Genomic DNA, 26,411 nt, shown 5'->3' on the forward strand with positions numbered 1-26,411 from the left:
CGGTGATTAGGACGGAAACTTCTGCAGACATGAAAGCACATCAGAAAAACACTCAGCCAGCAGTGGGTGAGGGCAGCCAGCAGCTAAGCCATACACTGACAGCACATGTGGACTGGCCACATGCTCATCAAGACTGACCCAGTTTCTAATGAGGTGGAGTCAAGGTCAGGCTGCTGACAGAAAGCTCCTAAATGTGGTCCTGCTGCCCCAAATGCCTCACCCCCCTCTGATCTTGCATCAAATCCAGGTTCTCCATTAAGGGTGCTCAGCCCCAGTAAAATAAGTCATTGAAGAACTGGGAAAAAGTTTTAAAAATACTTGTATTCATAAGGATGCTGATGATAAGGAGGACCCCATGCGGGACACCATGTAACCCTGTGACATTATCCATCAGCTTGTACCTCCCGTCCAGATGGTGTGGCTGTATATCTACAGGGCTAGTGGTGGCATCATTGCTCTACCTGATAAGACAGTTGGTAACTTTTCATTATCTGCTGAGACTGAAAAATAAAAATATTTGTTAGAAGGATTTGGCTTCATTAGTGAAATACTGTTTGCAGGTGAAACACTAATACTTTCTAAGGAGGGATATTAATACAAATAGGGGCTCCCGGCATCTTCCAGAATGATGCCTATGTTTCCTGAGCAGAGGGGTTTGCCTCCACTATGCACTAAGCACTAAGCACTGCCTAGCAGGAATGTTCTTGAGCCCCAAGAATGAAGTTCCCCCAAGAGGGGGTCAAAGAACCTGTTCTCATATGCATTGCTTGCATATCATTCGTTGATTCAATGAACTTTTATTGGGTGCCTATAATATGCCAAGACCTGTGATAGGTGCTAGAAATACAGTGACGAGCCAGGTCAATAAAACCCTTGTCCTCCTGGAACTTAACATCTGGTGCAGAAGGACACACTGGGCATCACCTTTCCCCTGACCTCTTGGTAGTGACATTTCCCTGCTCCTGAGCTTCAATTCATCCTTCCTATGGGCTTTAAATGCTGGAAGTGGGTATGCAGTACATCACGCCCACTGTTTGCTATTTTAATTCAGCTCATTGACCTACCTGGTGGCATGGTTGGGTCGTTAATGTCTTCTGGGATGGCGGGAGCTGAGAGTGCTTTGGAAAAACAAGAATACAGGGAAAATGACTCTTGACGTTTAATGCCGCATGGGAAGACCTTTTCATCTGCTTCACATTCCCAGGAGAATTCAATTGGCTTTATACAAGTTCATTCAACATAGAGAACTTTAAAGGAACCAGCAGCTTTGAATACATATGCCAGACATAAAAGGCTACACATATCATATGACTCCATTCATAGGATATATCCAGAATGGGGAAATCCATGAATACAGAAAGCAAGTTGGTGACTGCCAGGTGCTGTGAGGGAGGAGTTGTGACCAAATGGCCTTGACTACTGGCCATGCTGTACACTGTTCACCCAGCTCAGCAGTCATGGAGCAGGACGTCCTCTTTCCTGAGCAGGGCTACCCCACAGGACACACCACCAGGCTCGGAGGAAGCTACTGTCACTTTGCGTGACTGCACCAGGCCCTCCACAAAGTGCTTTACACTGACTCACTGACTTAATCCTCCTTGAAATGCATATTGTCCCTGTTTTTCAGATAAGGAAACTGAGGCAGAGACATAAAGAATCCTGGGGAGGGGCAGACATCTGGGAGGGAGGAGAGAGCAGTTTCAAATGCAGGGGCCCAGCAGGTGGCTCTGAGCACTGGACTGCCAGGAAGATGGAGTGTACCACTCAGGTCTCAAAAGAATCCTTAGTCACTTAGACATGAGATCTAAGCATTTCACGTGTTTGCTCTCTTGTTCATATTGGAAATGGACATAAGTATGCAATTTGGGATTGGCTAAAAGGTGTTCATCTATTCAAGCATTTACTTACTTACCCATTTAACAAGCACTGCCTGCCCACCAGAGGGCAGACTTTGTTCTTGAGACCGTGGTGCACGCGCATATGTGTGTGTGGTTGGGAACAATATCAAAGAGAAGAAAGATAATGGATTCTGTTCAAAGAAGGAATGAGAGCTGAAAGTGAGACAGATGAACAGCTGTGGGAATCAGCAGAGGGCATGGCTGCTGCCAGCTTGGGATGGGGAGCATTGCTGGGGGCTGAGGCTGGTGTCCTGTTGTCCTTAGCATCTTATCCATTCCCTCTGGGCAATGGACATACGGGTTTGGGAGAAGTGAGTGCAAGAGAAAGAAAATAAATGTGGGCCGGGCTCAGAGATCAGCTCCTCTTTTTACCCTGGGCTTCCTTGTATCAAATGGATCCTCAATGCTTCCTGAATCAGCGACATCTCTAGTCAGTCTTTTTTATGATTCATAGAATTTTAATGTGGATTAGAAAGTTAAAATAGTTCAGAGATTAAGCTGTAGGGTTCTGAAGTCAGATTGCTTGTGTTAGTCATTCCACTGACCTTGGGGGACAATGTTTAACCTATTTGCGTTTCCCCCTTCAGAAAATGGGGAATATGAAAGTCCCCTCACCCAGCTGTTGGGACTATTAGATAAGAAAATCCACACGAGGCAGTCAAGACAGGAACCAGGAACTGATACAGGGTAGGGTAATGCTGCCCAATAGAAACAAAGCATGAGCCACACATGGGATTTTAAATTTCCTGGTAGCTACATTTTAAAAAGAAAAAGGTACAATGAATTTAAATAATATATCCTGTTTAACCCAATATATCCAAAATATTATCACTTCAATGCATAATCAATATAAAAATGCTAATGAGAGCAATTTTACATTCTTTTTATTGTGCCAAGTCTTTGAAAGATGCAGTGTGTACGTGCCATGCACAGTGGGCCTCAGTTCCGCTGAGCCACATTTCAGGTACTCGGTGGCCACCTGGGCGGGGCAGTGTGAGGCCTTCCTGAGGATCATTATCAGCATCGTCAGAATCTGAACATACGATGGTACGGCTGGAATGTCAGCCATTCCAGGTGATGGAGGAGCGGAGCGGGCGTCAGCCAGCACGATGATAAAATGAAATGGGACCTCTGCTCACCGGGACTGGGAAGGGGTGTCAGTGTGACTCACCGATAAAGGAAAATAATGAAGTCTTTCCAGGCTGGCCACTCGGACACATTAGGCCTGAGGCTCTAGTGTATTTCTTAAATTCAGAAGGCATAATATGACCCTTTTAGTAATGTCTCTTATTCTAACACATGCGCGCACACACGCGCACACACACACACACTCCTATTTCCTTCGTTTTTACTCTTTATGTTCGTGAAAGCATGTGAAATGACGAGCCCTGTGCTATGAGGCTCTTTGATAGTAACATTATAGATAACCACACACAGAGTGACATGGAATGAAATGGCAGGAGAGTAACGGCATCAAATCCAGGCTCAGGGTCCTCTCGTCCACTCCTTCTCTCACATGGAACATCAGTGGTGTCTAGTGGTGGCGGAACCAATGACTATCATGACTGCAACTTAGGAGCTACGATAAACGCGCTGGTGGTGGGGGAAGGGTGGGCGGGGAGGGGTCCTACCTGGGGGTGTGGAGCGCACAGCAGTTCCAGGAGGGTGTTGAGCTGAGACAGCGGCAGGTAAGACTGCAATAAAGAGCCGGTTGTTAATAGTGAGTAATGCTCACGGTGACTTGAGACTAGTGTGCCCAGCCAGGGACCCCCTGGATTTCACAAGACATAGTCTTGTCTCAACTCTAAGGCAACCACAGTGTAAATGATGGAAATGCCAACTCACCTGTTTGCCACTGATCCTCAGTCCTGTTCCACTCTACCATCCACATGCCCGCTCTCTCCCAGCCTTGATGTTTTGTGACAAGAATGATATGTTTTGGGTCTAAATATTCTCCCTAAGGACCCCCTGGTACTTTTATCACTTGTTCTGTTTATTCCATTCTGCACCTGCTTCGTTACTGACATGTCTCTGTGGTGTATGTGTTGCCCCAGCATGACGCCTCCTGATGGACCCACAGGCCATGTTCTCTCCTGCCTCCAGATCTGACTCCTCACAATGTCTGACCATGGGAATTCCTTACAATACCCTTAAGGGAACCTGACAGAAGACACCACAGTGGGTGGACACCCATTGCTTATCTCTTTGTATTGACTTGGGTAGATGCTATCCCCCTTATGCTGTGCCTTTCGTCTCTGTTTGCTGTTTAAGTTACCATATTTCAATGTATGTTCTGAGCAATGTGTCCATATCTGTGCCAATGAGCAGCAGCAACTACAGAACTGTACGTAATAAGTAAGTGTGGGAGGCAGAATGCAGCCCCCCAAATATGTCCTCATCCTAGTCCTTGGAACCTGTGAATATGTTAGGTTACATGACAAAGGAGAATTAAAGCTAAAGATGAAACTAAGGTTGCTAATCAGCTGCTTTAGGAGAGGGACCTTATTCTGGATTTTCCTGGGGGACCAGTGTAATACCACTGTAACACCGTAACAACACACTAACATTGTAACAAGGTAACAGTGTTATTGTCTTATAACAATTACATTGCAACAATGCAATCATTCTTACAAGTGGAGACAGAAGGCAGAAGGGAGAAAGTTGAAGACACTATACTGTCGGCTTTGAAGATGGAGGAATGAGACTATGAGGCGAGGAAGGCAAGGGGCCCCCAGAAGCTGGAAAAGGCAAAGTAATCCTCCTGCAAAGCCTCCAGAATGAACATAGCCTGGCTGATACCTCGATTTTAGGTCAGTAAGACTTTCTAGAATTGCAAAATAATAAATTTGTGTTTTTAAGCCCCTGTTTGTGGCAAGTTGTTATAGCAGCAGTGGGAAACTCTTACAAAAAGCAAATAGTATGTGTGATCAATGACGCTTCCTTCAAAAAAAAATTGTAAACATATCATTTATAGAACTTGAGAATTCGGATACTCAGCAGCCAAAATGAAAAACTTAAAGATAAGTACAAAACCACAACATTCTAAATGGTTTTTCCCATTTTTATTCAAGACAATGGCACTGGTATCCATTTTTTTTAGAAGTTAGTGTATCTATTGAGGGGGCAATACCCTGACTCTGTAATAACGAGCAGGTTATAATGATCCACTCAGTAAAATAACAGTAACTCTCTCATTTATTGCTTTTCTGCATTTGGATGGGTCATCAGAAATGTTCAGGGGAAAACAGCACAAAAATGTTTCCCTACCTGATAATATGGCTGCTGAATTTCCATCACCTATTGGTACAAATAAATTGAAATACTTTCTTAGATAAAACAACTTTTACCCTAACTACTTATTGACTTTCAACAAATCCTTAATGTGACAGGTTAAAACTATGCAATGTAAAATACAGTCAACTCCTGTTGAAATACAGTCCCTTGGACATACTGGGCTCTCAGAAGTATTTAATGATTTGATTGTTTTCAAGAGCCTCTAGAGATACTAGCTTTACCATGTGATACTAGCTGTTTGGAATATCCACACACTGAGTGCAAGCCAGTCACCACTGGAACTTGAGGCCACCTCCTTGTCCAGGGCAGTGGTGCCCAACTGGGACCAAAGGAGGGTGACCATGGCATGTCCACATCTGAGCTGCTTTCTTAGCTCATGCCCCTCTCAGGATACTGTGGCATCATGCATGCCTGCTGGGCCCTTAGTGAATGCTTCTTAGACTGTTACATCCTGTGGCATTTATACATTATATAATATATAAATGACATATATATAGGTGTATGTGCATATATACATATAAATATATATCCTGCCACAGATTTCAAATGACAGCATAATACATATATATGCATAGCAAGACCAGAAAAACAGAATACAAGATTAATGACCATATGGAGAGAAGGGAAATAAATAGAAAAATAACCAACCAACCAATAATACCCTCAGATCATTATTTGAATTAATTATTCAGTTAAGCTCTGGCATTTGAAGGGAGATGGAATAATGGCCATGATAGAATTATCACTGTCCGATAACTGGTACCTTCCTAAAGGAAGTTACCATATTTTTTTAAGGATACTGAGCATATTAATGATAATAAATTGTTTTCAACTGAAATTTTATAGGAGAGGCAGAATATTGGAATATGTCTATTTTTTTTAATTCAGTAAGTATTTATTCAGAACTGATTATGTACCAGGAACTGTCCTTGGCTCTGACATAAACTTGCCAAAGTTCCTGCTCTCACGAAACTTACTTTCTGGGGACTGGGGTGCGGAGGACGCACACGAGCAGGTGAACAACAGGAAAATATAAAGACGATCTCAGATGTTGTAAGTGAAATGAAGAGATAAACAACAGGTTGGTAAAATAGGTGGCTGAGCGGGAGTCTGTTTTGGACTGTATATTTAGGGGAATCTTTTCTGAAGGAATGATATTTTAGTTGTGACCTGATTACAAGGAGTCAGCTGAGGAAAAATCTGGGAGAAGAGCATTCCAGACAAAGGGAAGAGCCAGTACAAAGCCCTGAGGAGGGAACTACCTTGTTAGTTACAAGAGATGGGAAAGAAGCCAGTGGGGAGCACACAGGGCAAGATGAAGGGTTTTCTCAGTGATCAGAGACACAGACAACGGCTAGACCATGTGAGGTCTTACAGGCCCTGGTGGAGGGTTGGGATATTAGTCCCAAATACAATAGAAAGCTTTTGGAGGGTTTTGAGTAAGGGGAATGTCTGATTTATAATTTACCAGTCCATTGGTTTCTGTGACAAAAATAGATGATGAGTGTTGGAGGGGAGAGAGGGGAGGTAGAAGACTACTTAGAAAATTGTTGCCATAATGTGGGTGAAAGGTGACGGGGCTTTGGATGATGGCGGGATGGAGCTGGGGGATGCTAATGGGTTCAGCAGATATTTTGGAAGGAAGACCCACAGAATTTTCTGATACATAGATTGTGTGGCGTGAGGGAAACAGAGGAAGAAGGATGGAGCCAAAGACTGGATTGAGAAACTAACTCAATGGGCAGAATAGTCTAGTTCAAATGCCAGCTCTTCATAAAAGCCAAGCAAAGTTTCACAGGCTCTAACAGATTAGCAGCTGTGCCCCTTTTCTAACTTCATGGCCTTGGACAAGTTGATTACATTTTCTATCCCTCAGTTTCATCAAATGGGGATTAGAGTAGTACCTACTTTATGAGGTGGTGAAAATTAAAGAGGTCATTCATGCACAGTGCTTAGAATTAATTTAGCAGAGCAGGCATCAGGACACTAAAGCCTGTGGTTCAAATCCAGCTCAGCCCCTGTTTTTGTAAATAAAATCCACTGGAACATGGGGCATCCACATCAGTTTACAGGTGGCTATGGCTGCTTTCATGCCACAGTAGCAGAGTTGCGTAAATGCAACAGAGAACACCTGCTCCACAAAGCCTGTGCTATTTACTACCTGGCCCTTTACAGAAAAGAGTTGCTGACTCCTGTATTGGAAAATTAAATAACTAATAATTATGCAGGTAAAGGTCTGCCTGGAATATCATTAACATTCAATGAAAGTTTGCTTCCGTTATCACTCAATATATATGAACTCATTTAACCCAGATGAAACTCTGCAAAGTTAAGTGTTTTTAATCCCAGTTTTAAAAGAGAGAGTAAGCAACTTGCTGAGGTCATATTAAGTGGCAGGGATGGAACTTGAACTCAGACCTTCTGCTGCCAAACCCTCATTTTTCCCTCATCCAGAGCACACCTGCCTAGGACACAGGCCTATCTTGAACATGTTCCCACTGGATTTATTAGTTTCAGGACACATCAGTTTTCTAGTACCGGTAAACTGAGAGTTCATATACATATATGTTATATTGTCCCCTCAAAATTTGGTTCAGCAATTCAAGCCAAAAGAAAAATTTTCACCAAGTAAGGACCAATATTGCAAATTCAACATGAAAATATTTCCTACCTTGGGGCATTGGCTGTGATTCCTCAGCATTCTCTGCAGGGAGAGAGGGTGGGAATTCAGTAGCTGTTATTATGTAAAAGAATCCATTCCCTCCACCAGCCACACCAAGCCCACAAAGTGGGAAAGGGCCTATGTTGAACAGTTGCGTAAGCTATATGAATAATTTCCCAAGTTTTTTCTTTAACATGGTTGGTAGGAATAATGCTTTTAACAAACACACCATTGGATAAAAATATCAATACTAGAGAAAATTTAAAGCCCTTATGATTGAAATGAAAATAAAACCAACTCTTCTGAAAGGAAGAAAGTGGCCCAACAGCATTTTCAAAATGGCAGGATCATCTTAATGGCCAGGAATGTGGAAATGGCAAATAGTGATTGTTGAAATATGGCAATCCTAGCCCTCTGACTATTTATTCGATTTTTCTCTTTGTGATTTACCTGCTCCCTGCCCAGGTAGCTCATAGAATGAAATACATCAGGTTGGCAAAATATGAACTTCCCCCCTTGCAGGCTTCAAATACTCAGCCTCTGTTAATGTGTGCAAAAAAGAAAGGATCTACTTTAGAAAAGAGCAGCTGTTTCCAGAGATGCTTCAGTTCAAAGCAAATTATAAAAATGAAACAATATGATTCCCTGAAGTAAAAATGTTGAGGCTCCTTAGTTCAGATGACCATAATTAACCATCAAACATGTAAATGTTTATTAGTACACTGTGTCTCATAATGTGTGTTCTACCTAGTTGTGGCTTTGCTGTTCCCACACTGTAAACATTCATCCTACACATGAAACAGGTGGAGCCCGGTGGCTTTACAGAATAGAGTGCTTTGATGAAATTCTAAACAAAACCCCAAAAGTAAAATAAAACAAAATAAAGACAAATCAAAGGGGAAAAAAAGAAACAAACAAAAATGAGAACGAACACATACCACAGACACACACCAGTATTTGAGTGGTTTGAATTGACTTTTAAAAGTGAATTACATTAGTGTCATTTGGATACAATCTTTCTAGCTGTGTCCAATTGGAATTTTTAGCAAGTGATCAAGTTCACTACTGTAGACCCACTACATTATTTCCTTTATTTCTCATTGATGTACACACATCTTTAGCCTTGGTAGTACAATGAATATTAGGCCCATGTGTTGTGCAAATTCATTTGTATGTGTAGAAGAGTGTTTCTCAATCAGGGACAGCTCTTCTCCATTACCCCTCACCTCCAAGGGACATTTGACAATGTCTGAAAACCTATAGTGTGCAGGACAGCACCCACCACACAGAATTATGTGGCCCAAATGTCAACAGTGCTGACATAGAGAAATCATTGTCTAAAACGATCATGATGATTCCTAACTGGTCGAAGACTTGTGATTGGCTGTACATGGCCTGGACTCACAATCAGTAGGAGAACCCTCAGCGCTATTCTAATTACTAATGGAGTCTTCACCTTCATGAGGCTGCAAACTAGCAGTGGGAAAACTTTCTTAGTTCCCTGCAGTGTCCCCAAGAAAGGTAGAACACACTCAGTGATGGCTAATGTCATTGTTGACTTGTGCTGTCTTTTCACCATTTTGAAGTGGAGTCCTTGTAATGGGACCACCAATATCTTGCACTACTTTTCTCTACAAAATATGCATTTGAACGTCTTGTAGCCAGAAAATTCCCGAGGTCAAGTCGAAGCTTTCAAATTACACATATCTCCTTACTTTGGGCTCATACAAGTGTCAGAGGTGGTCGACAATTACACAGGTGTAATGGGATTAGTGGAGATGCCGTCTGCATAATGAGACGTGCCGCTGTGGAGGGGAAGGTGACCATTACCTGAGCAGACGACACCGGCGTCTTCCCCAGGACCACAGTTGTGGATGGACCAGTCGGCATGAGGACACTCTCCCAGGAAACTCTCTGTTCCCGTACAGTCCACATCATCGAGCAGGAACTCTCCTTCGCCTTCACCAAATGGGGCCCCAACCGGAGCTGTGAGGGCCCGTCCGCAGTTCAGCTGCCGGCACACCACATCAGCTTCATTCATGTCCCATTGGTCATCACAAACCCTGCCCCACTGGCCATGGTAGAAAACTTCCACACGTCCAGAACATCTGCCTGACCCATTCACCAGTTGCAACTGCGGCCAGTCTTTCAAAGATACAAAAACATTGCATGTTAGGAGAAGGAACATATTTTGCATGAAGCCATTTGCGTCACTGTTCAACAAGTATTTATTGAGCACGTGCTGAGTCACAGGAGAGAGCATGTTGGAGACTGTGGTTCACACAACAGACCTGCTCTTTGCTGTCAGAGTTTACAGTCTAGTTTGAGGAGACTGAGGAGGCGGTCACATTCATCCAAAATTCAGTTCAGGTTTACAACTATGTAAAGTGCTAAGAAGCAAAAGGGGAAATGTTTATAATGTTTTGAGAGTGCATAATGGGGCTGGGGGTGCCAGGATGCCTTTTCTAAGAAGTGATTATGGATCTAAGGCTTGGAAGGATAGTAGGAAGGAGTTAAGTAGACAGGAATAGGGAGAAGGGCAGAGCTTCCCCAATGTGCTGAGGTTTCTGAGTCAGGTGAATGCAGAGAATCCCCAGATGGACTCACTTAGTTGGTAATATTTGTAAGGCTGCAGACCTACCCACCATTTAGAAGCACAGGACCCACCAAACCACACCAAATGAGGACTAAGAAAACCTGGACTCACCTCCAGGAAATGGTGTTAGGATCTCAGTGTCTAAGAGCAGAGAGAAAGAAATGAGGTGTTACCACCACACAAAATAGTTTATGGGGGAGCATCGCATGTATGGGATGACCTCACAGAGTAGACACTGAGCTAAGGGCATGCTTTGGGGAATATATTTGGTAGGTTCTTTCTGATCAGTGGCCAGTGAGAAATTTATAGTGTATTTGGACAACTTGGAGTCCCTCACACATTGTTCTTTCAAACTGGATTGTTTGTGGGTACATGCCTTCTGTCAGGAAAGCAAAGGGGTCAAGTGCATATAGAAGTATATTCCTCTGGCACTCATAGAGAGACTTCTCAGGAAGGTGGTGAAGGGCTTGAGTTAACCAGAAAGGGTGAACTCTTCTCCTTTCATCTCTGAATTTCCTGGATGGGGACAGACAGGTGCACAGTCCCTTGAGATGCATACCAGGTCTGTCCAGACTCACAGGCACTATCAGGGCATCTGAAGTTAGGATTTTCTATAGTCCAGTTTTAGTTCAAGTATAGTTTTAAGTGATAATTTATTAAATAATATTCATATCCTCAGTCCATAATTTTCTAAAGTACATTTATTTAGGCAATAAGAGAGAAACAGTTTGGGGAAAAAAAATCTTTCCTGCATGGTTAAAGGTGGAGAAGCTCCCCGTTTTTTTTTTCCCTTTGTTGAGTCCTTTTGATCCAATTCACTGTTTGTTTTCACTTCTCCTTTACCTTTCCCGGTGGGTTGTATTATTTAATCAGAGGACTGGGTCTTTGTGGAAGCTCCATGAATAATGTATTAAAGTGTGATTCTTACCAAAAGTTTCTGATGTTTCATAGTCATGTTCTATAAGAAAGAAAAGAAAGTTGGATGCAACTTGAGCTTATTTCAATGTCATTTGAGATGAAAAAATTTTTGAAATGCCTCACACTTGCTGGAAAGGTCAGCTGTTGTCCCACTGCTATGACCCCAGTGAAAAAGTTCAGCCTCGGATTAGTCTTAGAGATGGTTGTTCCAAAGAGGAAGTTTGGAAGGAAGGACTTTTTTACTTTTTACTATTGTCAATATTCAATTGTAATACAAACATCTTCATCTAAACTCTGTGCTAAAGAAGAGCCCAGTATACTCAACTGCAGTTGGTTTTTCTGTTTGCATCCTGAGGTTGGTGCTGGGAACACCCACAGGCACATCTTCCTAATGTGCACCTTAGGTAACCAATGTTACCTTATGGGGAGTAGCTAAAACATTGTTTTCATATTAAGAAAAATATGGGTTTATTACAGTTTGGAAGTAAAACTCCATGTGACTTTTTAAGATTAAAGGATTTTTAAGAGTCTGTGCTTAGAGTGGGCACCCCTGGGCTGTGCTGTCTGGGGCATGTGAGAACCACTGGAACTTGTTAATCCATGAACACTTATTCTCTCACAGTGATAATGACTTGCCAACTGGACCATTCTCAGCCCCTCTCCCTCTCCCCCTCCCTGCCAAGGGGCTTGGCCCAAGGATATGCTGCCTAGGAGACAGGCAGAGTCCCCTTTCCCCGTGCTCAGGCTGCCTGGAGCGCCCAGAGGAGGCAAAGGGGCCTTCTGCCCAATCCTGCCCATCCCGAGGACTTACAGGAAGGACTCTGGAAAGCATTGGCATGGGCCAACCACAAGGTGGGTCCCAGGGCTCCGTTGAGGACTACCTTTACCCTGTAGGCTGGTGACAGGTCTTGGGAATGACGCGTTAAAGAAGCGGAACTCTCCTCCACTTCCTTAACCAGTTCTCAAGACAGAGCCACCTCAAGAAAGGTCCCAGCTGGGCAGGGCTGGTTCCTGCTGTCACCAGAAGTGAATCTGCTGCTTTGTGACATGTGCAATAGTGTTGGCATGTGGAACAGTCTGGAAGTCGATCCTACAGGACAGGGACATTGTATTCACTGCTGGACCTCCAAGCCTCCTGCAGTAATGACCGAGTCCTTGGCTCTGGGCCCGCTGATGACGGCTCAGATACCGCTTCCTGGCTAGTCAGATTAGGGGGAAATGAGCTGGGCGGCAGGGGAGCAAACTCCTCCGACTCTACCACTGTCGGCAGCTGCGGAGCAAAGAGGAGGCTTCCGCTTGCCCCCAATCCACACCTCGCCTGCACCATCCGAGGTTGTATCTGAGACGCAGCTATTTGGTTTCTGGGAGGCGGATGTCCTTAAACAGCAGAAATATCAGGCACAGCGTCACTGGCAGCCTGCTCCTCAGAATATGGAATGACAGGTTAAGGGTCGGGATTCACAGGTGTCTCTCCTCACAGCGGTGCAGGGAGAGGAAGGAGAGCCACCACTGTGGTTATTATTATATTACCCCAGTTGTATTAGACAAAGCTAACTGGATGTACAAAATGCCACACTGAGAGGAAGGGGGTGGGGTGTGCCAGAAGGCAAGCCAGCTGTTCCTGCAGAGGCTTAGGGCCTCTCACCCCCCACTCCACCCTCTCGCCCCACCCGTCCCCCAGCTTTAATGCTCTGTTTCGCTGTCTTGAAATTCTTAATAATTTTTGGAAAAGGAGACCCACATTTTCATTCTGCACTGGGACCCACAAAATGTAGCCCATCCTGGGGTTGGACTAAGTCTTCTCCAATGATTACCATTGGTTCTCAAACAGATGAGAGAAGATTGGGGCTAGATTTAGGGTACCCGGTGGTGTCAGGGAGAAACTGAGGAAACGAAGGAAACATGAAAACGCAGCTTTCCGAGAAGAGAGGAAGACATTTACCGGAGCAGACGACGCCAGCATCTTCCCCGTGCCCACAGTTGTGGGTGAACCAGCCGGCATGGGAGCACTGCCCCAGAGAGGCCTCGGTCCCAGAGCACTGCACGTTGTCCAGAAGGATGGGGCCAGATCCCCGGCCAAAGTGGGCCTCTCCGGGAGCCGCGACGGCGGCTCCGCACCCCAGCTGCCGGCACACCACCTCTGCTTCATTCTCGTCCCACAGGTCGTCGCACACCGTGCACCACACACCTTCAAAATACACGTGGATGCGGCCAGAACACCTTCCGGAACCTTCCATGAGCTGCACGGGAAGCCAGTCTTTGGGAGAAAGGCAGCCCCCCGGAACCCCCGCGTGTTGGTGAGTGGCGTCATCGTCTTCCTCGCCACATCATCACTGCACTAACAGGTGCTATTTCTCGAGGGCCACCTGTGTTCCAGGCATCGGACTAAGCCCTTTACAAAGGACATCCTTTTAAGGCCCACGACCACCTCGTAGGCTCTCACTGTCCCCACTTTCCAGGGAGGGAAGGGTACGGACAATGGCGGCAGCTTCTGAGGTCCCATCGCCAGTGGGGGTGGGGTGGGGGGGTGGGCAGGACGCGCCCCCAGCTCCTTCCCGGGGGGCAGATCTCAGTAGGCCCCCTGTTTAGGTTTGAGGTCAGCCTTGGGGCGCGCCCTTCGGCTTTGCTTTCTTTTTGTCATGAACACTTCACTCTGGATCCTCGCACCCACTTTGGCAAGAACATCTGTTCCTAAGGAGATCGAAACTCCCAGGCTCTGGGCTCCCCGGTATCTCAGCTTAAGAAATAGCTGCTGGATTCTTGGGGAACTTTCACTGCGTCCCAGTCACCGCCCAGGCGCGGTCCCCAGAAGCTCCGCCCGCTGCCTCGCCGCGCCCCCTGCCCGTCATTCTCCCGCCGGAGAGACGCGCGCCCAGGCTGAGCCTCCGGAGCGCGGCGCGTGGGCTGTGGGTTTGCTTCTCAGCCCCTCTCACCGCCTCTGCGGGTTGTGTGGGCCCCTCGGCTTCGGTTTCCGCATCTGTGAAGTGGGGACGTGCACAATCCTACGCGCCTCAAAGGAGTTCAAGAACCAAGTCCGGATAAAGTGCCCGGCACAGAGGGAGCCCTGGGGTGCTGGTAATTCTTACTGTCTCCGTTTTACCAGCGAGTGATTGTGGAGACAAAGAGGCAGCTCCGAAGTCCCATGGCAGCTGCTGCCCGAGCGCTGTCAGCGGGCTGCTCGGGGGCCTGCTGCCTGTTTCCCAGGGGCCACAGAGCAGCGCGTCTCAAGGTGTGGCCCTCACACTTCCCACGTCATTCCAGTCCCTGGCAAGGCACGCTGAAACCCAGATTCCTGGCGCCCAACCCCTCTCTGGGGGTGCGGCCTTGTTTGCATGTTCAACAAGCTCTTGGGGTCGATTATCAGACACCCCAACTTTTAAGGGCTCCTGAAAGAGACCTTTGAAGTCAGTCTTTAATGTGTAAAAACCATGAAACTAAGTAAAGATCTGAAGGCACCCCTGTCTTGTTAAGTAGAAACAAACATGGAGCGTCTTCATTCCCGGGATGAGCTACTGGCCTTGCTGGGTGGGGAAGTCCATCCCCGGGGCCTTTGCAGCTTCCCTGAGTCCTCTGCCCTGCACAGCCAGCCGCCAGCCCTTGCAGCCGCCTCCACCAGGCTGAGCGCATCATCTGGCATCGTCTGGCTGTGACTCACCATCTGGCTGTGCCGCAAGTGCGCCTTGCATGGTGCTTCTCTTAGGGTGTCCCTTCCAGGGCCTTTCTCTGGGTCCTCTTATGTGCCTCCTGGAGCAACCTGAGATGCATCAGCCATGTGAGAAGCTGGGTGTTCCGAATAGAAGATGGAAAATAACCTCCCGGGTAGGGATACCCAACACAGCCTGCATCAATCAGCCACTTCCCAGGCCCCACTCTGAACCCAGGGACTCACAGCCTCAGCAGAATGGGACTTGGGAATCTGAATATTTAACAGAATCCAAGTGATTCTGCCATGCAGCCAAATGTTTTGGAATCACTTTTCCTTAAGCCCTTGGCTTGGGGTGTACTGGGTCTTACAACTTCCTTTTACTCAGGTTGGCGTTTGTACCAGTTATTCCAACTTTGTGTCAGCCAGTAGATTTTGTTATGCATCTTCAGCCATCTGTAGATAATCTTAGAAGCATTTTCTTTAATTAAGCTACAGTTTACATACAAGTGCAACCATGCTTTTTGGTTTTAATGTGATATTTTCAATATCTCCTGAGTCTCTTTGAATAAAAATTTTCCTCTTTTTTTGCTTTTTATTTATTATAGAATTTCCATTTGGGAGTTATTTAATTCATATTAGTTCATGAATTTTACATGTTTGGATTTAACTTTTTAAGGTCGTTCTGGAAAGGGGTAGGACATTTGGCTGCTGTTCCGCGTAAACACAGCAGTTGCTATCTCTCTGGGTTACCAAGTCCTCCTGGTGGGTGCAGTAACTTTGAGCTAACCATTGTCTTTGGGCAAACAACTAAGTAGCATCTCCCAGAGCAGCCCCGTTACTTACTGTCTGGAGTTGACTTGAAAACAACTCTATTATTATTTCCATCACATTGAATTGCTACGGAAGTCAATCACTTTCCCAGGCTCCACAGCTGAGAAGAGGCAATGCTGGGATTCAGAGTCCGGACACTTGCCACTGAATCATCCGGCCTCCCACATTCCTGACCCTCGTACTTCTTTTCTTTTCCCCAGCACCTCCCATATCCCCCATCAGGTCAGTTCTCCCGTTTACAATGTCCCTTTTACCCTTTCCTCTGCATGAGCAATAATTCTCATGTCCACACACGCTGGACACTTTTCCAAGCACGGTCACGCCCATCATCTCATTAGATTATCGGAAGTCCCGCGATGTGTGCCGGTAAGGCCCAGCAAGATGAACTGGACTGCGGACAGTCATTCCAGAAAAAAGGCAGAATTTCTCCAGTTGTCATCCAAATGACCTGTGGCCACTCTGAATCAGGTTTTTTTTTTTTCACTTTGTGTGTGGACTATCATGATAATTTTAAAAAAATCAACTTCCCTAATTCAATTTTTCTTCACTCTAGGCCATGTCATCTGTCAACTCATCTGAAAAAGCCCCTTTACTGGGTCATTCCCCTGCCTACTATGGTTCTTGAGCGTCTACTGCATAAAGGCCAAAGTTCTTCGTCTGAATTTCGAAACCCTCCATCATCAGATTCACAGCACCCTTTCCAGGTCCTCTCCTACTGATGGCTTGTTCTCTCTCCCTCAGAAAGAAGCCGCATGCTCTGCCATGACTTTATGGGCTTGAGTTACTAGAATTCCCTGGAATTTCATAACCCCCTATATCAACATGATATCCTAGCCATTCAAGCAAGACCAATCCCAAACTGGAAACCTTTATAAAGTGTTTTCTGATTCCCCCAACTGGAATCCTGACTTCCCAAAGTCTTTATTCAGCTCATTCAAGTTTAACATCACATAGTAGGTACTATGTGCTGAGCACTGGGAATCAAACGGCATATGATAGTATCTCTGTGACTCATTGGATATCTGCTGACTCAGGGCTCCTGTGTTTGTCTTGTCTCCCCCATTAGATTGGAAGATCCTGACTGGAAGGGACCATTCTCCCCATCAGTGCCTGGAACCTACTGGACACTCACTAAGTGACTGACAAGTGAATTAATGGTGTGGGGCGTCAGATGAGTTGGCTCAATTTAGAGGAAGTGGACAGACAGGAATGAACCTTTCTATACAGGAATCAGTAAGGGAGTCATCTGGCTGAAAACAGTGGGCTCTGTGTTGGAGGAAGAATGAGCCTAAGGATGGATGAATAAGAAAGACTGATTCGTAAGGGTTTTGAATGCTAGGAAGAGAAGCCTGGACTTTTCAAGGGACAACCGAGGTGCCATTTTAGATTCTGACTCAGAGAAGGGACGTGATGGATAGCACAGTGCTGGGGTAGCTAAGGGTGGGCAAGAAACAAAGGTAGGGAGAAAACTGGGGCCAGGTGACTCTAGTGAGAAAGCCCGAAGATGCCGTGGGCATGGCTGTGATGGCAGCTCCGGGTATACAGAAGGAGGGCAGATAGAGTGTAAAACTGTGTTTCTCAACATTGGTCCCTCAAATGCCTTTGTCAGAATCTCTGGGAAACTGCTTAAAATGTGAATGTCCAGGCCTTACCCCAGACCTACTGATCTGTGGGGTATTGGCCCACATTTATGACAAACTCCCAGGTGATTGTTATACACACAAAAAAATCTGTGATTTGATTACCAATGGAAAAGAGTGGAAGTGGGATTTGACTGCCAGACTGAGGCAGCCGTGCATTTGAGAGAAGGCAACCAGCCCTCCTTTTCCAAATGAAAGAAAATAGTTTTAGGTTGGAGAATATATATTAGATGTTCTACCCAATAATTTCTCAACCATGTATTTCCAAAAAAATAAAAAGCTGACACTGATTAAACACTTAACATTCATCTATTCAGCTGTTATTCACTGTGCACCTACTATGTGGCAAGGACTATTCTAGGCTGTTGGTGTTATTATTGGACAAACCAGAAAAAGACCCCTGCCCTTGTGGTGCTTACATTCTAGAGGAGGGGGCTGGTAAATGAACAAAAAATGAACAAAACAGAAAATAGATAATTGAATTATATAGCATCTTAAAAATGATAAGTGCTAAGAAAATAAGAGTGGGTGACAGGGATTAGGATAGTCAAAATAAGCCTTATTGAGAAAATAATATTTGAGCAAAATTTGAAGTAGGCAAATAAGTTAGACCTGCTGACATTTGGGGAAGGCCATACCAGGCAGAGGGAACAGCCAGGGCAAAGAACCCCAGTATGTTCCAGAAACAATGGATGGACTGAGTAGCATGCACAGAGCAGCAAGAGAAAGGGTGGTATGTGCTGAGAACAGTAGGTAACCAGGGGACAGACCTCAGAGAGCTTTCTTGGCCTTTGACATTTGCCTTGAGTGAGCTGAGAAAGCTCTGCAGGGCTTGGAGCAGGGAACTGACTTGGGCTTTAAGAGAATCTCTATGGTTGTGGTGTTGGGAATGGACTGGGGAGGACAGGGCGGAAGCCAGGAGACCAGTGGTGGTTACTGCAGGAATCCAAGCTAGAAATAGGAGCCCAGTCCAAGTGTGGCTGTGCTGATGGTAAGAAGTGGCACCATCACTGGATGGTTCTGGTAAAGCCAACAGGACTTCCTGGTTGATTGGATGTGGGATGTGAGAGAAAACGTGGAATTAAGAACCACCCCAGGATTTTGCTCCGAGCAAGTGGACAGATGGAGCTGTCCTCACCATGTGAGAGGCACAGGCCACTGGCTGAGCGCTCGCTGTGATTATCTTACTGAATTCTCCAGAAACCCTGTGCATTCAATGCTCTCACTATCCTCATTCTATCAGTGGGGAAATTAAGGCCTTAAAAGGTTAAGGGACTTGTTGGCAACATAGCTCCTTACTAGTGGAGCCACTATCCAAATGTAGGCTATGTGTTGTCTCAGCCTCAGCAGGAAGGGGTACTGATCCGTGGCCTTTTCCTTCAGCCCTGGTAGCCCAACCTGGGCTAAATTTTATTTGCATTTTAATTCCAGTCACTCTTCTAGATCCTGTTCTTCTAGGTCTGAGCATCTGCAGTTATCCAAACATATGTGTGAAATTTAAGGCCACTGCTATGTAACACCAGAGAAAAATAGGTTAAATTGACATGTCATTAGGCAAGAGCACAGATCACCATGCATGTGAAGGAAAGAAAGGAGGCTAGCAATTCAGCTGCTAAGGGTTCTCCTGATATTTAGTTAGCGTGAGAATCACAACTTTCCAAACTTAATTTGAGTGGAAACTGGCTGAGGACTTACCCCAGAAGAAAAGCAGAAGATAAACAAGCTGTTGGGTGCTGACCCTGGGCCCTGCCTGGAAACTCCTTCCACTGAGTCCAGAGGAACCCACCTCATTCATACAGGTGCGAATTTCCTCCTATGAATGGGTAAATACTCAAATAACTCAACAAGTATGACCAGCGTTCTCCTGTGGGCCTGCTCGTGGGTTGTCTCTGGTGAGGGGAGCTGCTTCTGCCGCTCGGCCAGCACGTCCTTCATTCCTCTCTTGGGACTTTTGCTAAAGTCTAGGGATGCTACTGAATCCAATAAATATTTACTGAGCACTTATGTTGCCAGCATGCACAGGTGTAGGATCCAAAGATGAATAAGATACTCTGGCTGCTTGTAGGATATTTCCAGCCTAGTGAGGGGACAGAGCCAGAAAGTAACAAGGCTGGTTACTGTGCTAGAGGCTGTAGTAAGGGCATGCTGTGGAAAGAGAAGACAGAGGAGAAAGGCTTCCCAGTGCAGGTGGCGCTCATGATGGGTCTTAAATGTAGACGGGATCATGCCAGGCTAGCAGGAAGAATGGCATTTCTGCCAGAAGGAATCCCTTGTGCAGAAGCCCCAAGACACACTGAGGAAATCACCTGCAGAGAGGTGAGCCCAGATTGCAGGTAGGAAGCTGGAGGATGCACAGCACAGCTGGGCCGGAGAGTTCAGCAGAGCCAGACGGCAACGGGCATTATACATCACGCATGGAAGCCTGGCTCCCTAGGGAGCAAAGGGAGGGAGACTTAGGCTTCTCATGGCAGTTTGGGAGATGGAGGGAACGGAGATGGGGATAGACAAGGAAGCCAGTCATGGGGCTGTTGGAACTGTCTGGGAAGATCATCTCAGGAGGGTAAATGCACGGGTGGGAGTAGAGAAAAAGGCATGAAACAGCTTCATGTTGGACTTTATGCAATCCTTGCTGTGCTATCAAGAGTGAAGGAGGCTACAAGGTGTCAGAGGGAATTTCCACACATGTCTCCCTGTAGGACTGGCAGTCCCCGAGGGCGGGCAGTCTGGCTTGGCTGTGGAAGGCCAGCAGTTAGCACCAGGCGCTGCAGAGCTGGTAGCTGAGCTCCCGCTTTATTGGCCTCCCTGAAGCACACATGTGCTTGCCCCCCTCTGCAGTGAGCTTGGGTCTCAGTGGACAAACTGCTCAAGACACTGTAGAGCAAATTATTCTAAGCCAAATGCATGGGTGCCAGACCCTACTGGGAAGAGCTTTTTGACACACTCACTGCAGGTGGGGAAATGCCAAGGTCCCTGTGGTGCCACCGCCTCAGGACTTCAGTCAACACTGGATACAGTCAGCGGCCACATGGCTGACAGAGCCCCACCCCAGCAGGTTTCCAGGAAAGTAATGATGTCATGGGGCCATTTTCAACCCGTTGGGTGCCATCCCCATAAAATAGGCCTCATCTGCCCTTTGCCACACATGGGAATCCCAGAAAGGGTGTTGCTGTTGGTGGGGAGCAGTTGTGATGACAGGAAGGGGAAGAGGGACATCTTGTCTCTGACAGTATTTCAAAGTCATGTTCCTGAGGTACATTTCCTAGGGCTGTACATTGGCTGAGTGGTCTGCTGGGTTGGGAATCGGAAGGGTGACAGGTGGAATATTGAGGTAAAGCTGGACAGGTAGTTTGGAACAGATCGTGAGGGCTTTGACTACCAGGCCAAGTACCTCAGGCCTAATTTTATAGGCTACAGAAGCTATTTGAGGTTTTTGAAGAAAGGAGTGAAATGATCACCCAGAGTGATGTGGAGGATGGACTCAAAGGTGGGGGGGTTGCTTTAGGAGTCGGTAGAGAAGAGGATGGAGTATAAGCCTGGTGGCAGCAAGGGAGGAGGTTAAGGAGGCTGAGAAAGACACTTTGGAGGTAGCCGGGCTGGGACTGGTCAAGTAACGAGGAGGAGGAAGAGGGGGGATGGGAGATGTCACAGCAAAGGGGTTCACTGCGGCGGTGACAGGTGGGGGAAGATGAGCCAGAAGGTCAGAGTGTGGTCAGGGTAGAGATGAGATTCGGAAGGTGATTTGGCAAGGTCACGTGATGAGAAGTGATTGCTGATGCCAGAAAGCACCTGAGATCATTGAGGGGAAGGTGCAAGAGGGAAGGCCAAAGACTTCAGGGACATGAAGGAGTAAAATATGCTGGAAATGGCTCAGCTGAGGGGCGAGGAGGAGAAGGAGGCTGTGTCACAGAGCCGAGGAGGAGCGAGGGTCTGTGTGCAGGAATGGCTGTCGGGGTGGCTGCCGTGAAGGGGCTGACAGCCCGAGGCTGCTGGACAGCAGTTACAGGCAGGTAAACATTCCCCCGCTAAAGAGAGCAGCCTTGGAAAGGAGCTGGTGGTGAAGCCAGCACGCAGGGGCTTAGGAAGAGGTCACCACCAACTTGGCAAGAAGCGCGGCTGTGGAGAGGAGTGTCCATGAGTGACTGGCAGGGGGTTGAAACCAGGCTCCTGCCCTCTGATATGGAAGATGGATGCTTCTCAATCTCATGCGACGTGCAATGCAAATGTGACACAGTGATGCCCTGGGCCTGAGCCCACCTTCCCAAAAGCTGCCCCCACTACTGCTCTGCAGAAGCTCCAGGCAGCCTTGGCTGGGAGAGTGGGCGAGACGGCAGGTGGTCTGAGTGCTTCCGTCTGTTTGCTTTGCCGCATTTGGTGGAGCATGTGGGAGACAAGGAGCTAGAATGAGAAGATTTAAGAGCTGTGCAATGAGACACAGACAGCTTAGTGAGAGAAGGCATGGCACTGGGGACAGGGCATGAGGACGGACAGAGCTTCCTCTAGGCTGGGAACAAAGAGGGGAGGGTGAGTGAAGCGAGTTGGTCCTGAGTGCCTGTGTGAGTGTGTGTGCCTGGGTGTGAGTGTGTGTGGGGGGGTGGCTGGCTCAGCGCTGTCAGCCTTGTAGGTGCAGGTGATGGGGTATCTGCAAGAAGGCTGACCAGCAGTGGATGAGCAGCAGGGCCCCTGTGGCAGCTGTGTGGACCCCGCTGAGCTCTGACACCGTGGGCTTCCATCCTGACCATGGGACAGGGATGGGAGCCGGGGTCTGAGGACAAGCAGAGGTGGGGCTGAGCATGCTGGGGGAACTGTGGGAGTGAGGGCAGCAGCGGGGGCTGTGGTCGGGGTGTTGGACCTGGAGGCACAGCCACGGCGGAAGGGACTGTAACTTGATCACATGTGGTGTTTAGAGACTACCTTAACTATTTAACTTGGATGGTGTTATCAGATAAATCATACACCAGGGAACAATTCCATCTCAGAAATCACCCTTCTTCCTTTAGTGGTCAACAAGGTGCCCATTGTGCACACATTTTCCGTGTGAGTTGCCTTGATACCCACGGAGCTCTAGGGGTCTATGAGTTCTCGCAAATCCCTTCCGATACCATAAAACCCGCACTGAACTGTGGTTGTGTTTCTGGATGGTTGTTCCCAGAAAGTCTCACTGGCCCTATTGTCTGTAAGACTTGTGCAATCAGCTTGAGGAGCCTAAAAAAGCCCATAAGGCCATATGATATCCCTAATCCACACACTTCCGGAAGCTCAGGAGCCCTCCCCTATAAACTGTAGGGTGCCACACTGATCTTGGGGGAGGAGGAGGTGGGCAAACAGGTGTGAACAAAGGATTGGAGAAAGGGGACAAAGATAAAGGAGCAGCCATACAGTCAGCAAGAAAACGACCCAATGGTAACTGATACTTGCAAATTGTGTCTATAAGATCTACTGAGCCTCTCAAATATCCTTAGATGAAGCAGCTCAGAGGAAACAACTCCATAATCCTGTTCTCTTTATTTTTGGGAGGATCCTGTAAGTAGACATCAGCTGGTCTTACAGACACGATTTGCAGCTATTCTTGCTCACAGCGTTTCATTCATTTGTTCAGGGTATTTATGGAGTGCTCTCTATTGTGCCAAGAACTGTGCTAAGAAATGGGCCCTAAGTATAACAATGTGTGCCCTCAGTGTGCAAGTAGTGCTGGCATTTGGCAGTAAGTCTGCAGATTTCAAGGAAAGCAGGATGAGACAGAGGAAGAAGAGAGTTGCACACTGTTGTAACTGGATTATCAAAATGCTCAATTAGGAGTTATTAGTGTAATAAAACAAAACCCCTCATTTACACTGATTTTTCCATAGGAATGTCCTTCAGTGTGATCGCTGTGTGGGTGGAACCCAGAAGTGAGGCTGATCTTTGTTCCCAGGGTTCTGTTCTCCACTGTTGCCAACACATCAGCAAGTAGTTATCAGGGTGTGATCTTAAGAGAATCACTGAATTTTAGGGTGACATTTTTTCTCAGTTCCCAGATATCATTAAACTCACTTGTTCCAGACTGAAGGTTGTCTGTCCATCCACCTCCACCTGCCTGTATCCTAAATCCTTGGACACCTAATTCCAAACAGATGAAATCATAGCCCAATTCTACTTCCCAATACACTTCAAATAAGGCCCTGGGGCGGAGTTCATTGAGAGTCATTCGAGATTGTTCCAGGGGTCATTTTCTACCATGCCTATAGCTACATTCTCAAAGCTGGTCTTTGTTACTTAAAGCACCATCAAAGTCAGCATCATTTTGCTATAACTGGAACATTTCTCAGGAATTCCCAAAATTGTTATGCTTCAGAAAGCTCCATCACTTCCCACATAATTTGGTATAGTTCATAAATCTCCTGAGTACTTACCTGCAGAGTATTGCTAAGTTTGAAGGAAAGAACTCCTTTCCTGCTACCTATGTTAAAAATATTGAATCTATTACTTGAAACCTACCACTGAAATATGGAAAAGAACATCTTAGCTTCTTGGGGAACAGAAATTTCATGGTGAAATGGTATCATCTGCACCTGATGATCTATATTGTCATCTCTTCTCAGTCGAAAATACACCTTTTAGATTTTATATCAGCTATAATAACTGTACCATTGAGTGAGCATTTTCTATGCCTGAGGCACTGTTCCAAGTGATTCACATTGTTTCATTAAATCTCCCCCCAAATCCAACAAATTATCACCTTTTTATGTGAAAGGAAACAGCAGCAAAGGTAAATTTAAAAAATTGCCCAGATTTACATGGCCAGAAAGTACAGAGTTAGGGTTTGTATTACATAGACTTCTCTGGCCCTAAAGCCATATTCCCAAATTCATACCTCGCTGGCCACAGATGTGAGTAACAAAGGCCAGAATCTCAAAGGATTCCAGAAATCACTTAAATCCTTCTTAACACCCTAGTATATTTCGATACATTTGAGTAGCTGACATAAACATATCTATACAATTACTTGTAAAATAAAGAGTGACTTTGTGTATAAACTTTACAATAAAACATTATTCTGTGGTTGGTGAAATAGTTAATAAAAATTATATTCCAAGCTATTTGTGGATCAAGAATATTTCCAAGTTTTCATTTTTAGTGTAAGTGGGAAAGCTAAGTAACAAAGAACTTTAATATTTTCCCCCAAAGCTGCAAAATAACAAAATTATGAATAATTGAAATTATGTAGACATTTTAAATTAGTTTAGTTCCAAATTAAGTTAAAATTTCCTTAAGAGGACTACAGATTAAGACCAAGAATATCAAATTGATGGATTTTTTAAAAATAGAAATTTACAGGTTTTTAGATTAGAAGACTTCATGAATCAAGTCCAGATAGTTGGTCATGTCCGAGATTTCAGGCTAAGATATTCTTTTACTGTATATTTTACAACTCCATTTAGCAACAGTAAATTAATCATGACCAGAATTCGATGCCTTTAATACTAAATATCAATATATAAGCCAAAGAGCATTTTTTAAACCCTCATTTAAAACCCTCATTATCCTATAGCTAATATTCTTTCCTTTTCCATCTCTCTCCAAAACCCTAAAAGCAGAGCCATGGTTTTAAAGAGCAATAAATTGACTCGTGCTTTGCTCACAAGAACCATTTGCCCCAACTTCCCTGCACTGATCTTGAGTATGCATGCAGTGATTACCATAGCAACATCTCATCAGTGGTTGGACTGCATTAATAAGCCCAGTAAAAGCTCTGTTGGCCTGGACTGAACTTGAAGCTTTCCGCCAGACGGACAGTGTGCGAATAGCCATACAAAATTCAGTGATTCCCCCTTCAAGCTTGGCCCGAGGCATGCGCACGAGTACCTGCTCCCTGTAGAATAGCGGCCTGGAGGAGCAGCAGCCACGGGAGGGCCCGGCAGCCCATGGTGGGAAGGCTTCCAGCTCCTGGGAAACCGGGGTTTCGGCTGTATATTCTCTCCAGCTGCCCTGTGGGGCGGACCGTGCAACCTGACTCTCTCAGGCGTGGATTGGCAGGCAGGCAGAGCCGGGGGCAACTCATCTGCTGGGGTTTTCTGCATACATTTGCACCGGGGAAAGGGTGGTTCCCCCATTAGGGGCATTCTGGGGAGCAGCTGGAAGGTGAAATGAGATAGAAGGAGAAACAAATTGCATGCTGGAATCTTCTGGCCACTGAGAGGGAGAGAGAGGCCACCAAGAGCCCTAGATGTCACTGCAGGCATCACTGCCATGTGGCAGTTCCTAGAGGAAGAAGCTGCTGAAGTCTGCCCACCTTTCAATGCCCACACCTGCCTCTCCCCCTTCCTTGAAGTTTTCCCTTATTCTCCAACTACATTCTCAGTTTCACCCAGCTGTTTGCAAACCCACTTGGTGCCTCTCCTACAGCGCTTACTACATTCCGCTTGATTGGAGTTACTAGTGTTTTGTCTTACTCCTGCCATTAGTTTGTAAATCTTTAAGGGAAGACTTAGCATGATGTCTTGTACTTAAATATTTGTTGGGCACATTCTGTTTGACGGATTTTGATGATGAACTCGTTTGCTAGAGCTGCTCTAACCAAGTAACATGATCGGAGTCGCTTCAACGCTAGAAATTCATCGCCTTGCAACCCTGCAGGCCAGACTTCTGAGACCAAGTGGTTGGCAGGGTGGCTTCTTTCTGAAGGCTGTGAGGGTGGATCTGTTTCCTGCCTCTCCCCTAGAGTTTGCTAGTTTTCTGACCATCTTCATTGCTCCTTGGCAGGTGGAAGCACAGCCCCAATCTCTGGCTTCATCCTTACCTGCTGTTCTCCCTCTGTGCCTGTCTCCAGATCTCCACGCTATGTGAGGACCCTGTTCATCCTGGATTAGGGCCCACTTTATTTTAATCTGATTACTGCTACAAGGACCCTCTCTCCAAATAAGGTCACATTCTGAAGTAGTAGGGTTTA

The 26,411-nt window shown here is 46.1% G+C and overlaps 1 protein-coding gene across 29 annotated transcripts in view; it reads right to left on the bottom strand.

Moving 5' to 3' along the window:
* The window catches only part of LOC108390578 (scavenger receptor cysteine-rich domain-containing protein DMBT1), a 95,101-nt gene extending 69,665 nt beyond the window's left edge, over positions 1 to 25,436 (bottom strand). For 25 of the 29 annotated variants that reach the window (XM_073240181.1, XM_073240199.1, XM_073240188.1 and 22 more), the window contains exons 1-9: positions 13,311 to 13,882; positions 11,379 to 11,408; positions 10,562 to 10,591; positions 9,685 to 9,999; positions 7,864 to 7,896; positions 5,166 to 5,195; positions 3,530 to 3,592; positions 1,065 to 1,118; positions 462 to 500 (exon numbers count right to left, since the gene is read on the bottom strand). In XM_073240181.1, the coding sequence (XP_073096282.1) occupies positions 462 to 500; positions 1,065 to 1,118; positions 3,530 to 3,592; positions 5,166 to 5,195; positions 7,864 to 7,896; positions 9,685 to 9,999; positions 10,562 to 10,591; positions 11,379 to 11,408; positions 13,311 to 13,605 (889 nt within the window). In that variant the 5' untranslated portion in view covers positions 13,606 to 13,882. Of the gene's footprint in view, positions 1 to 461; positions 501 to 1,064; positions 1,119 to 3,529; positions 3,593 to 5,165; positions 5,196 to 7,863; positions 7,897 to 9,684; positions 10,000 to 10,561; positions 10,592 to 11,378; positions 11,409 to 13,310; positions 13,883 to 25,327 lie in introns of those variants that run through there. The other 4 variants (XM_073240204.1, XM_073240205.1, XM_073240184.1 and 1 more) reach the window with 4 other exon arrangements.
* Positions 25,437 to 26,411: the final 975 nt, after the last annotated feature.

This window comes from Manis javanica, chromosome 7 (assembly GCF_040802235.1).
Source record: "Manis javanica isolate MJ-LG chromosome 7, MJ_LKY, whole genome shotgun sequence".
NCBI classification, from domain to species: domain Eukaryota; kingdom Metazoa; phylum Chordata; class Mammalia; order Pholidota; family Manidae; genus Manis; species Manis javanica.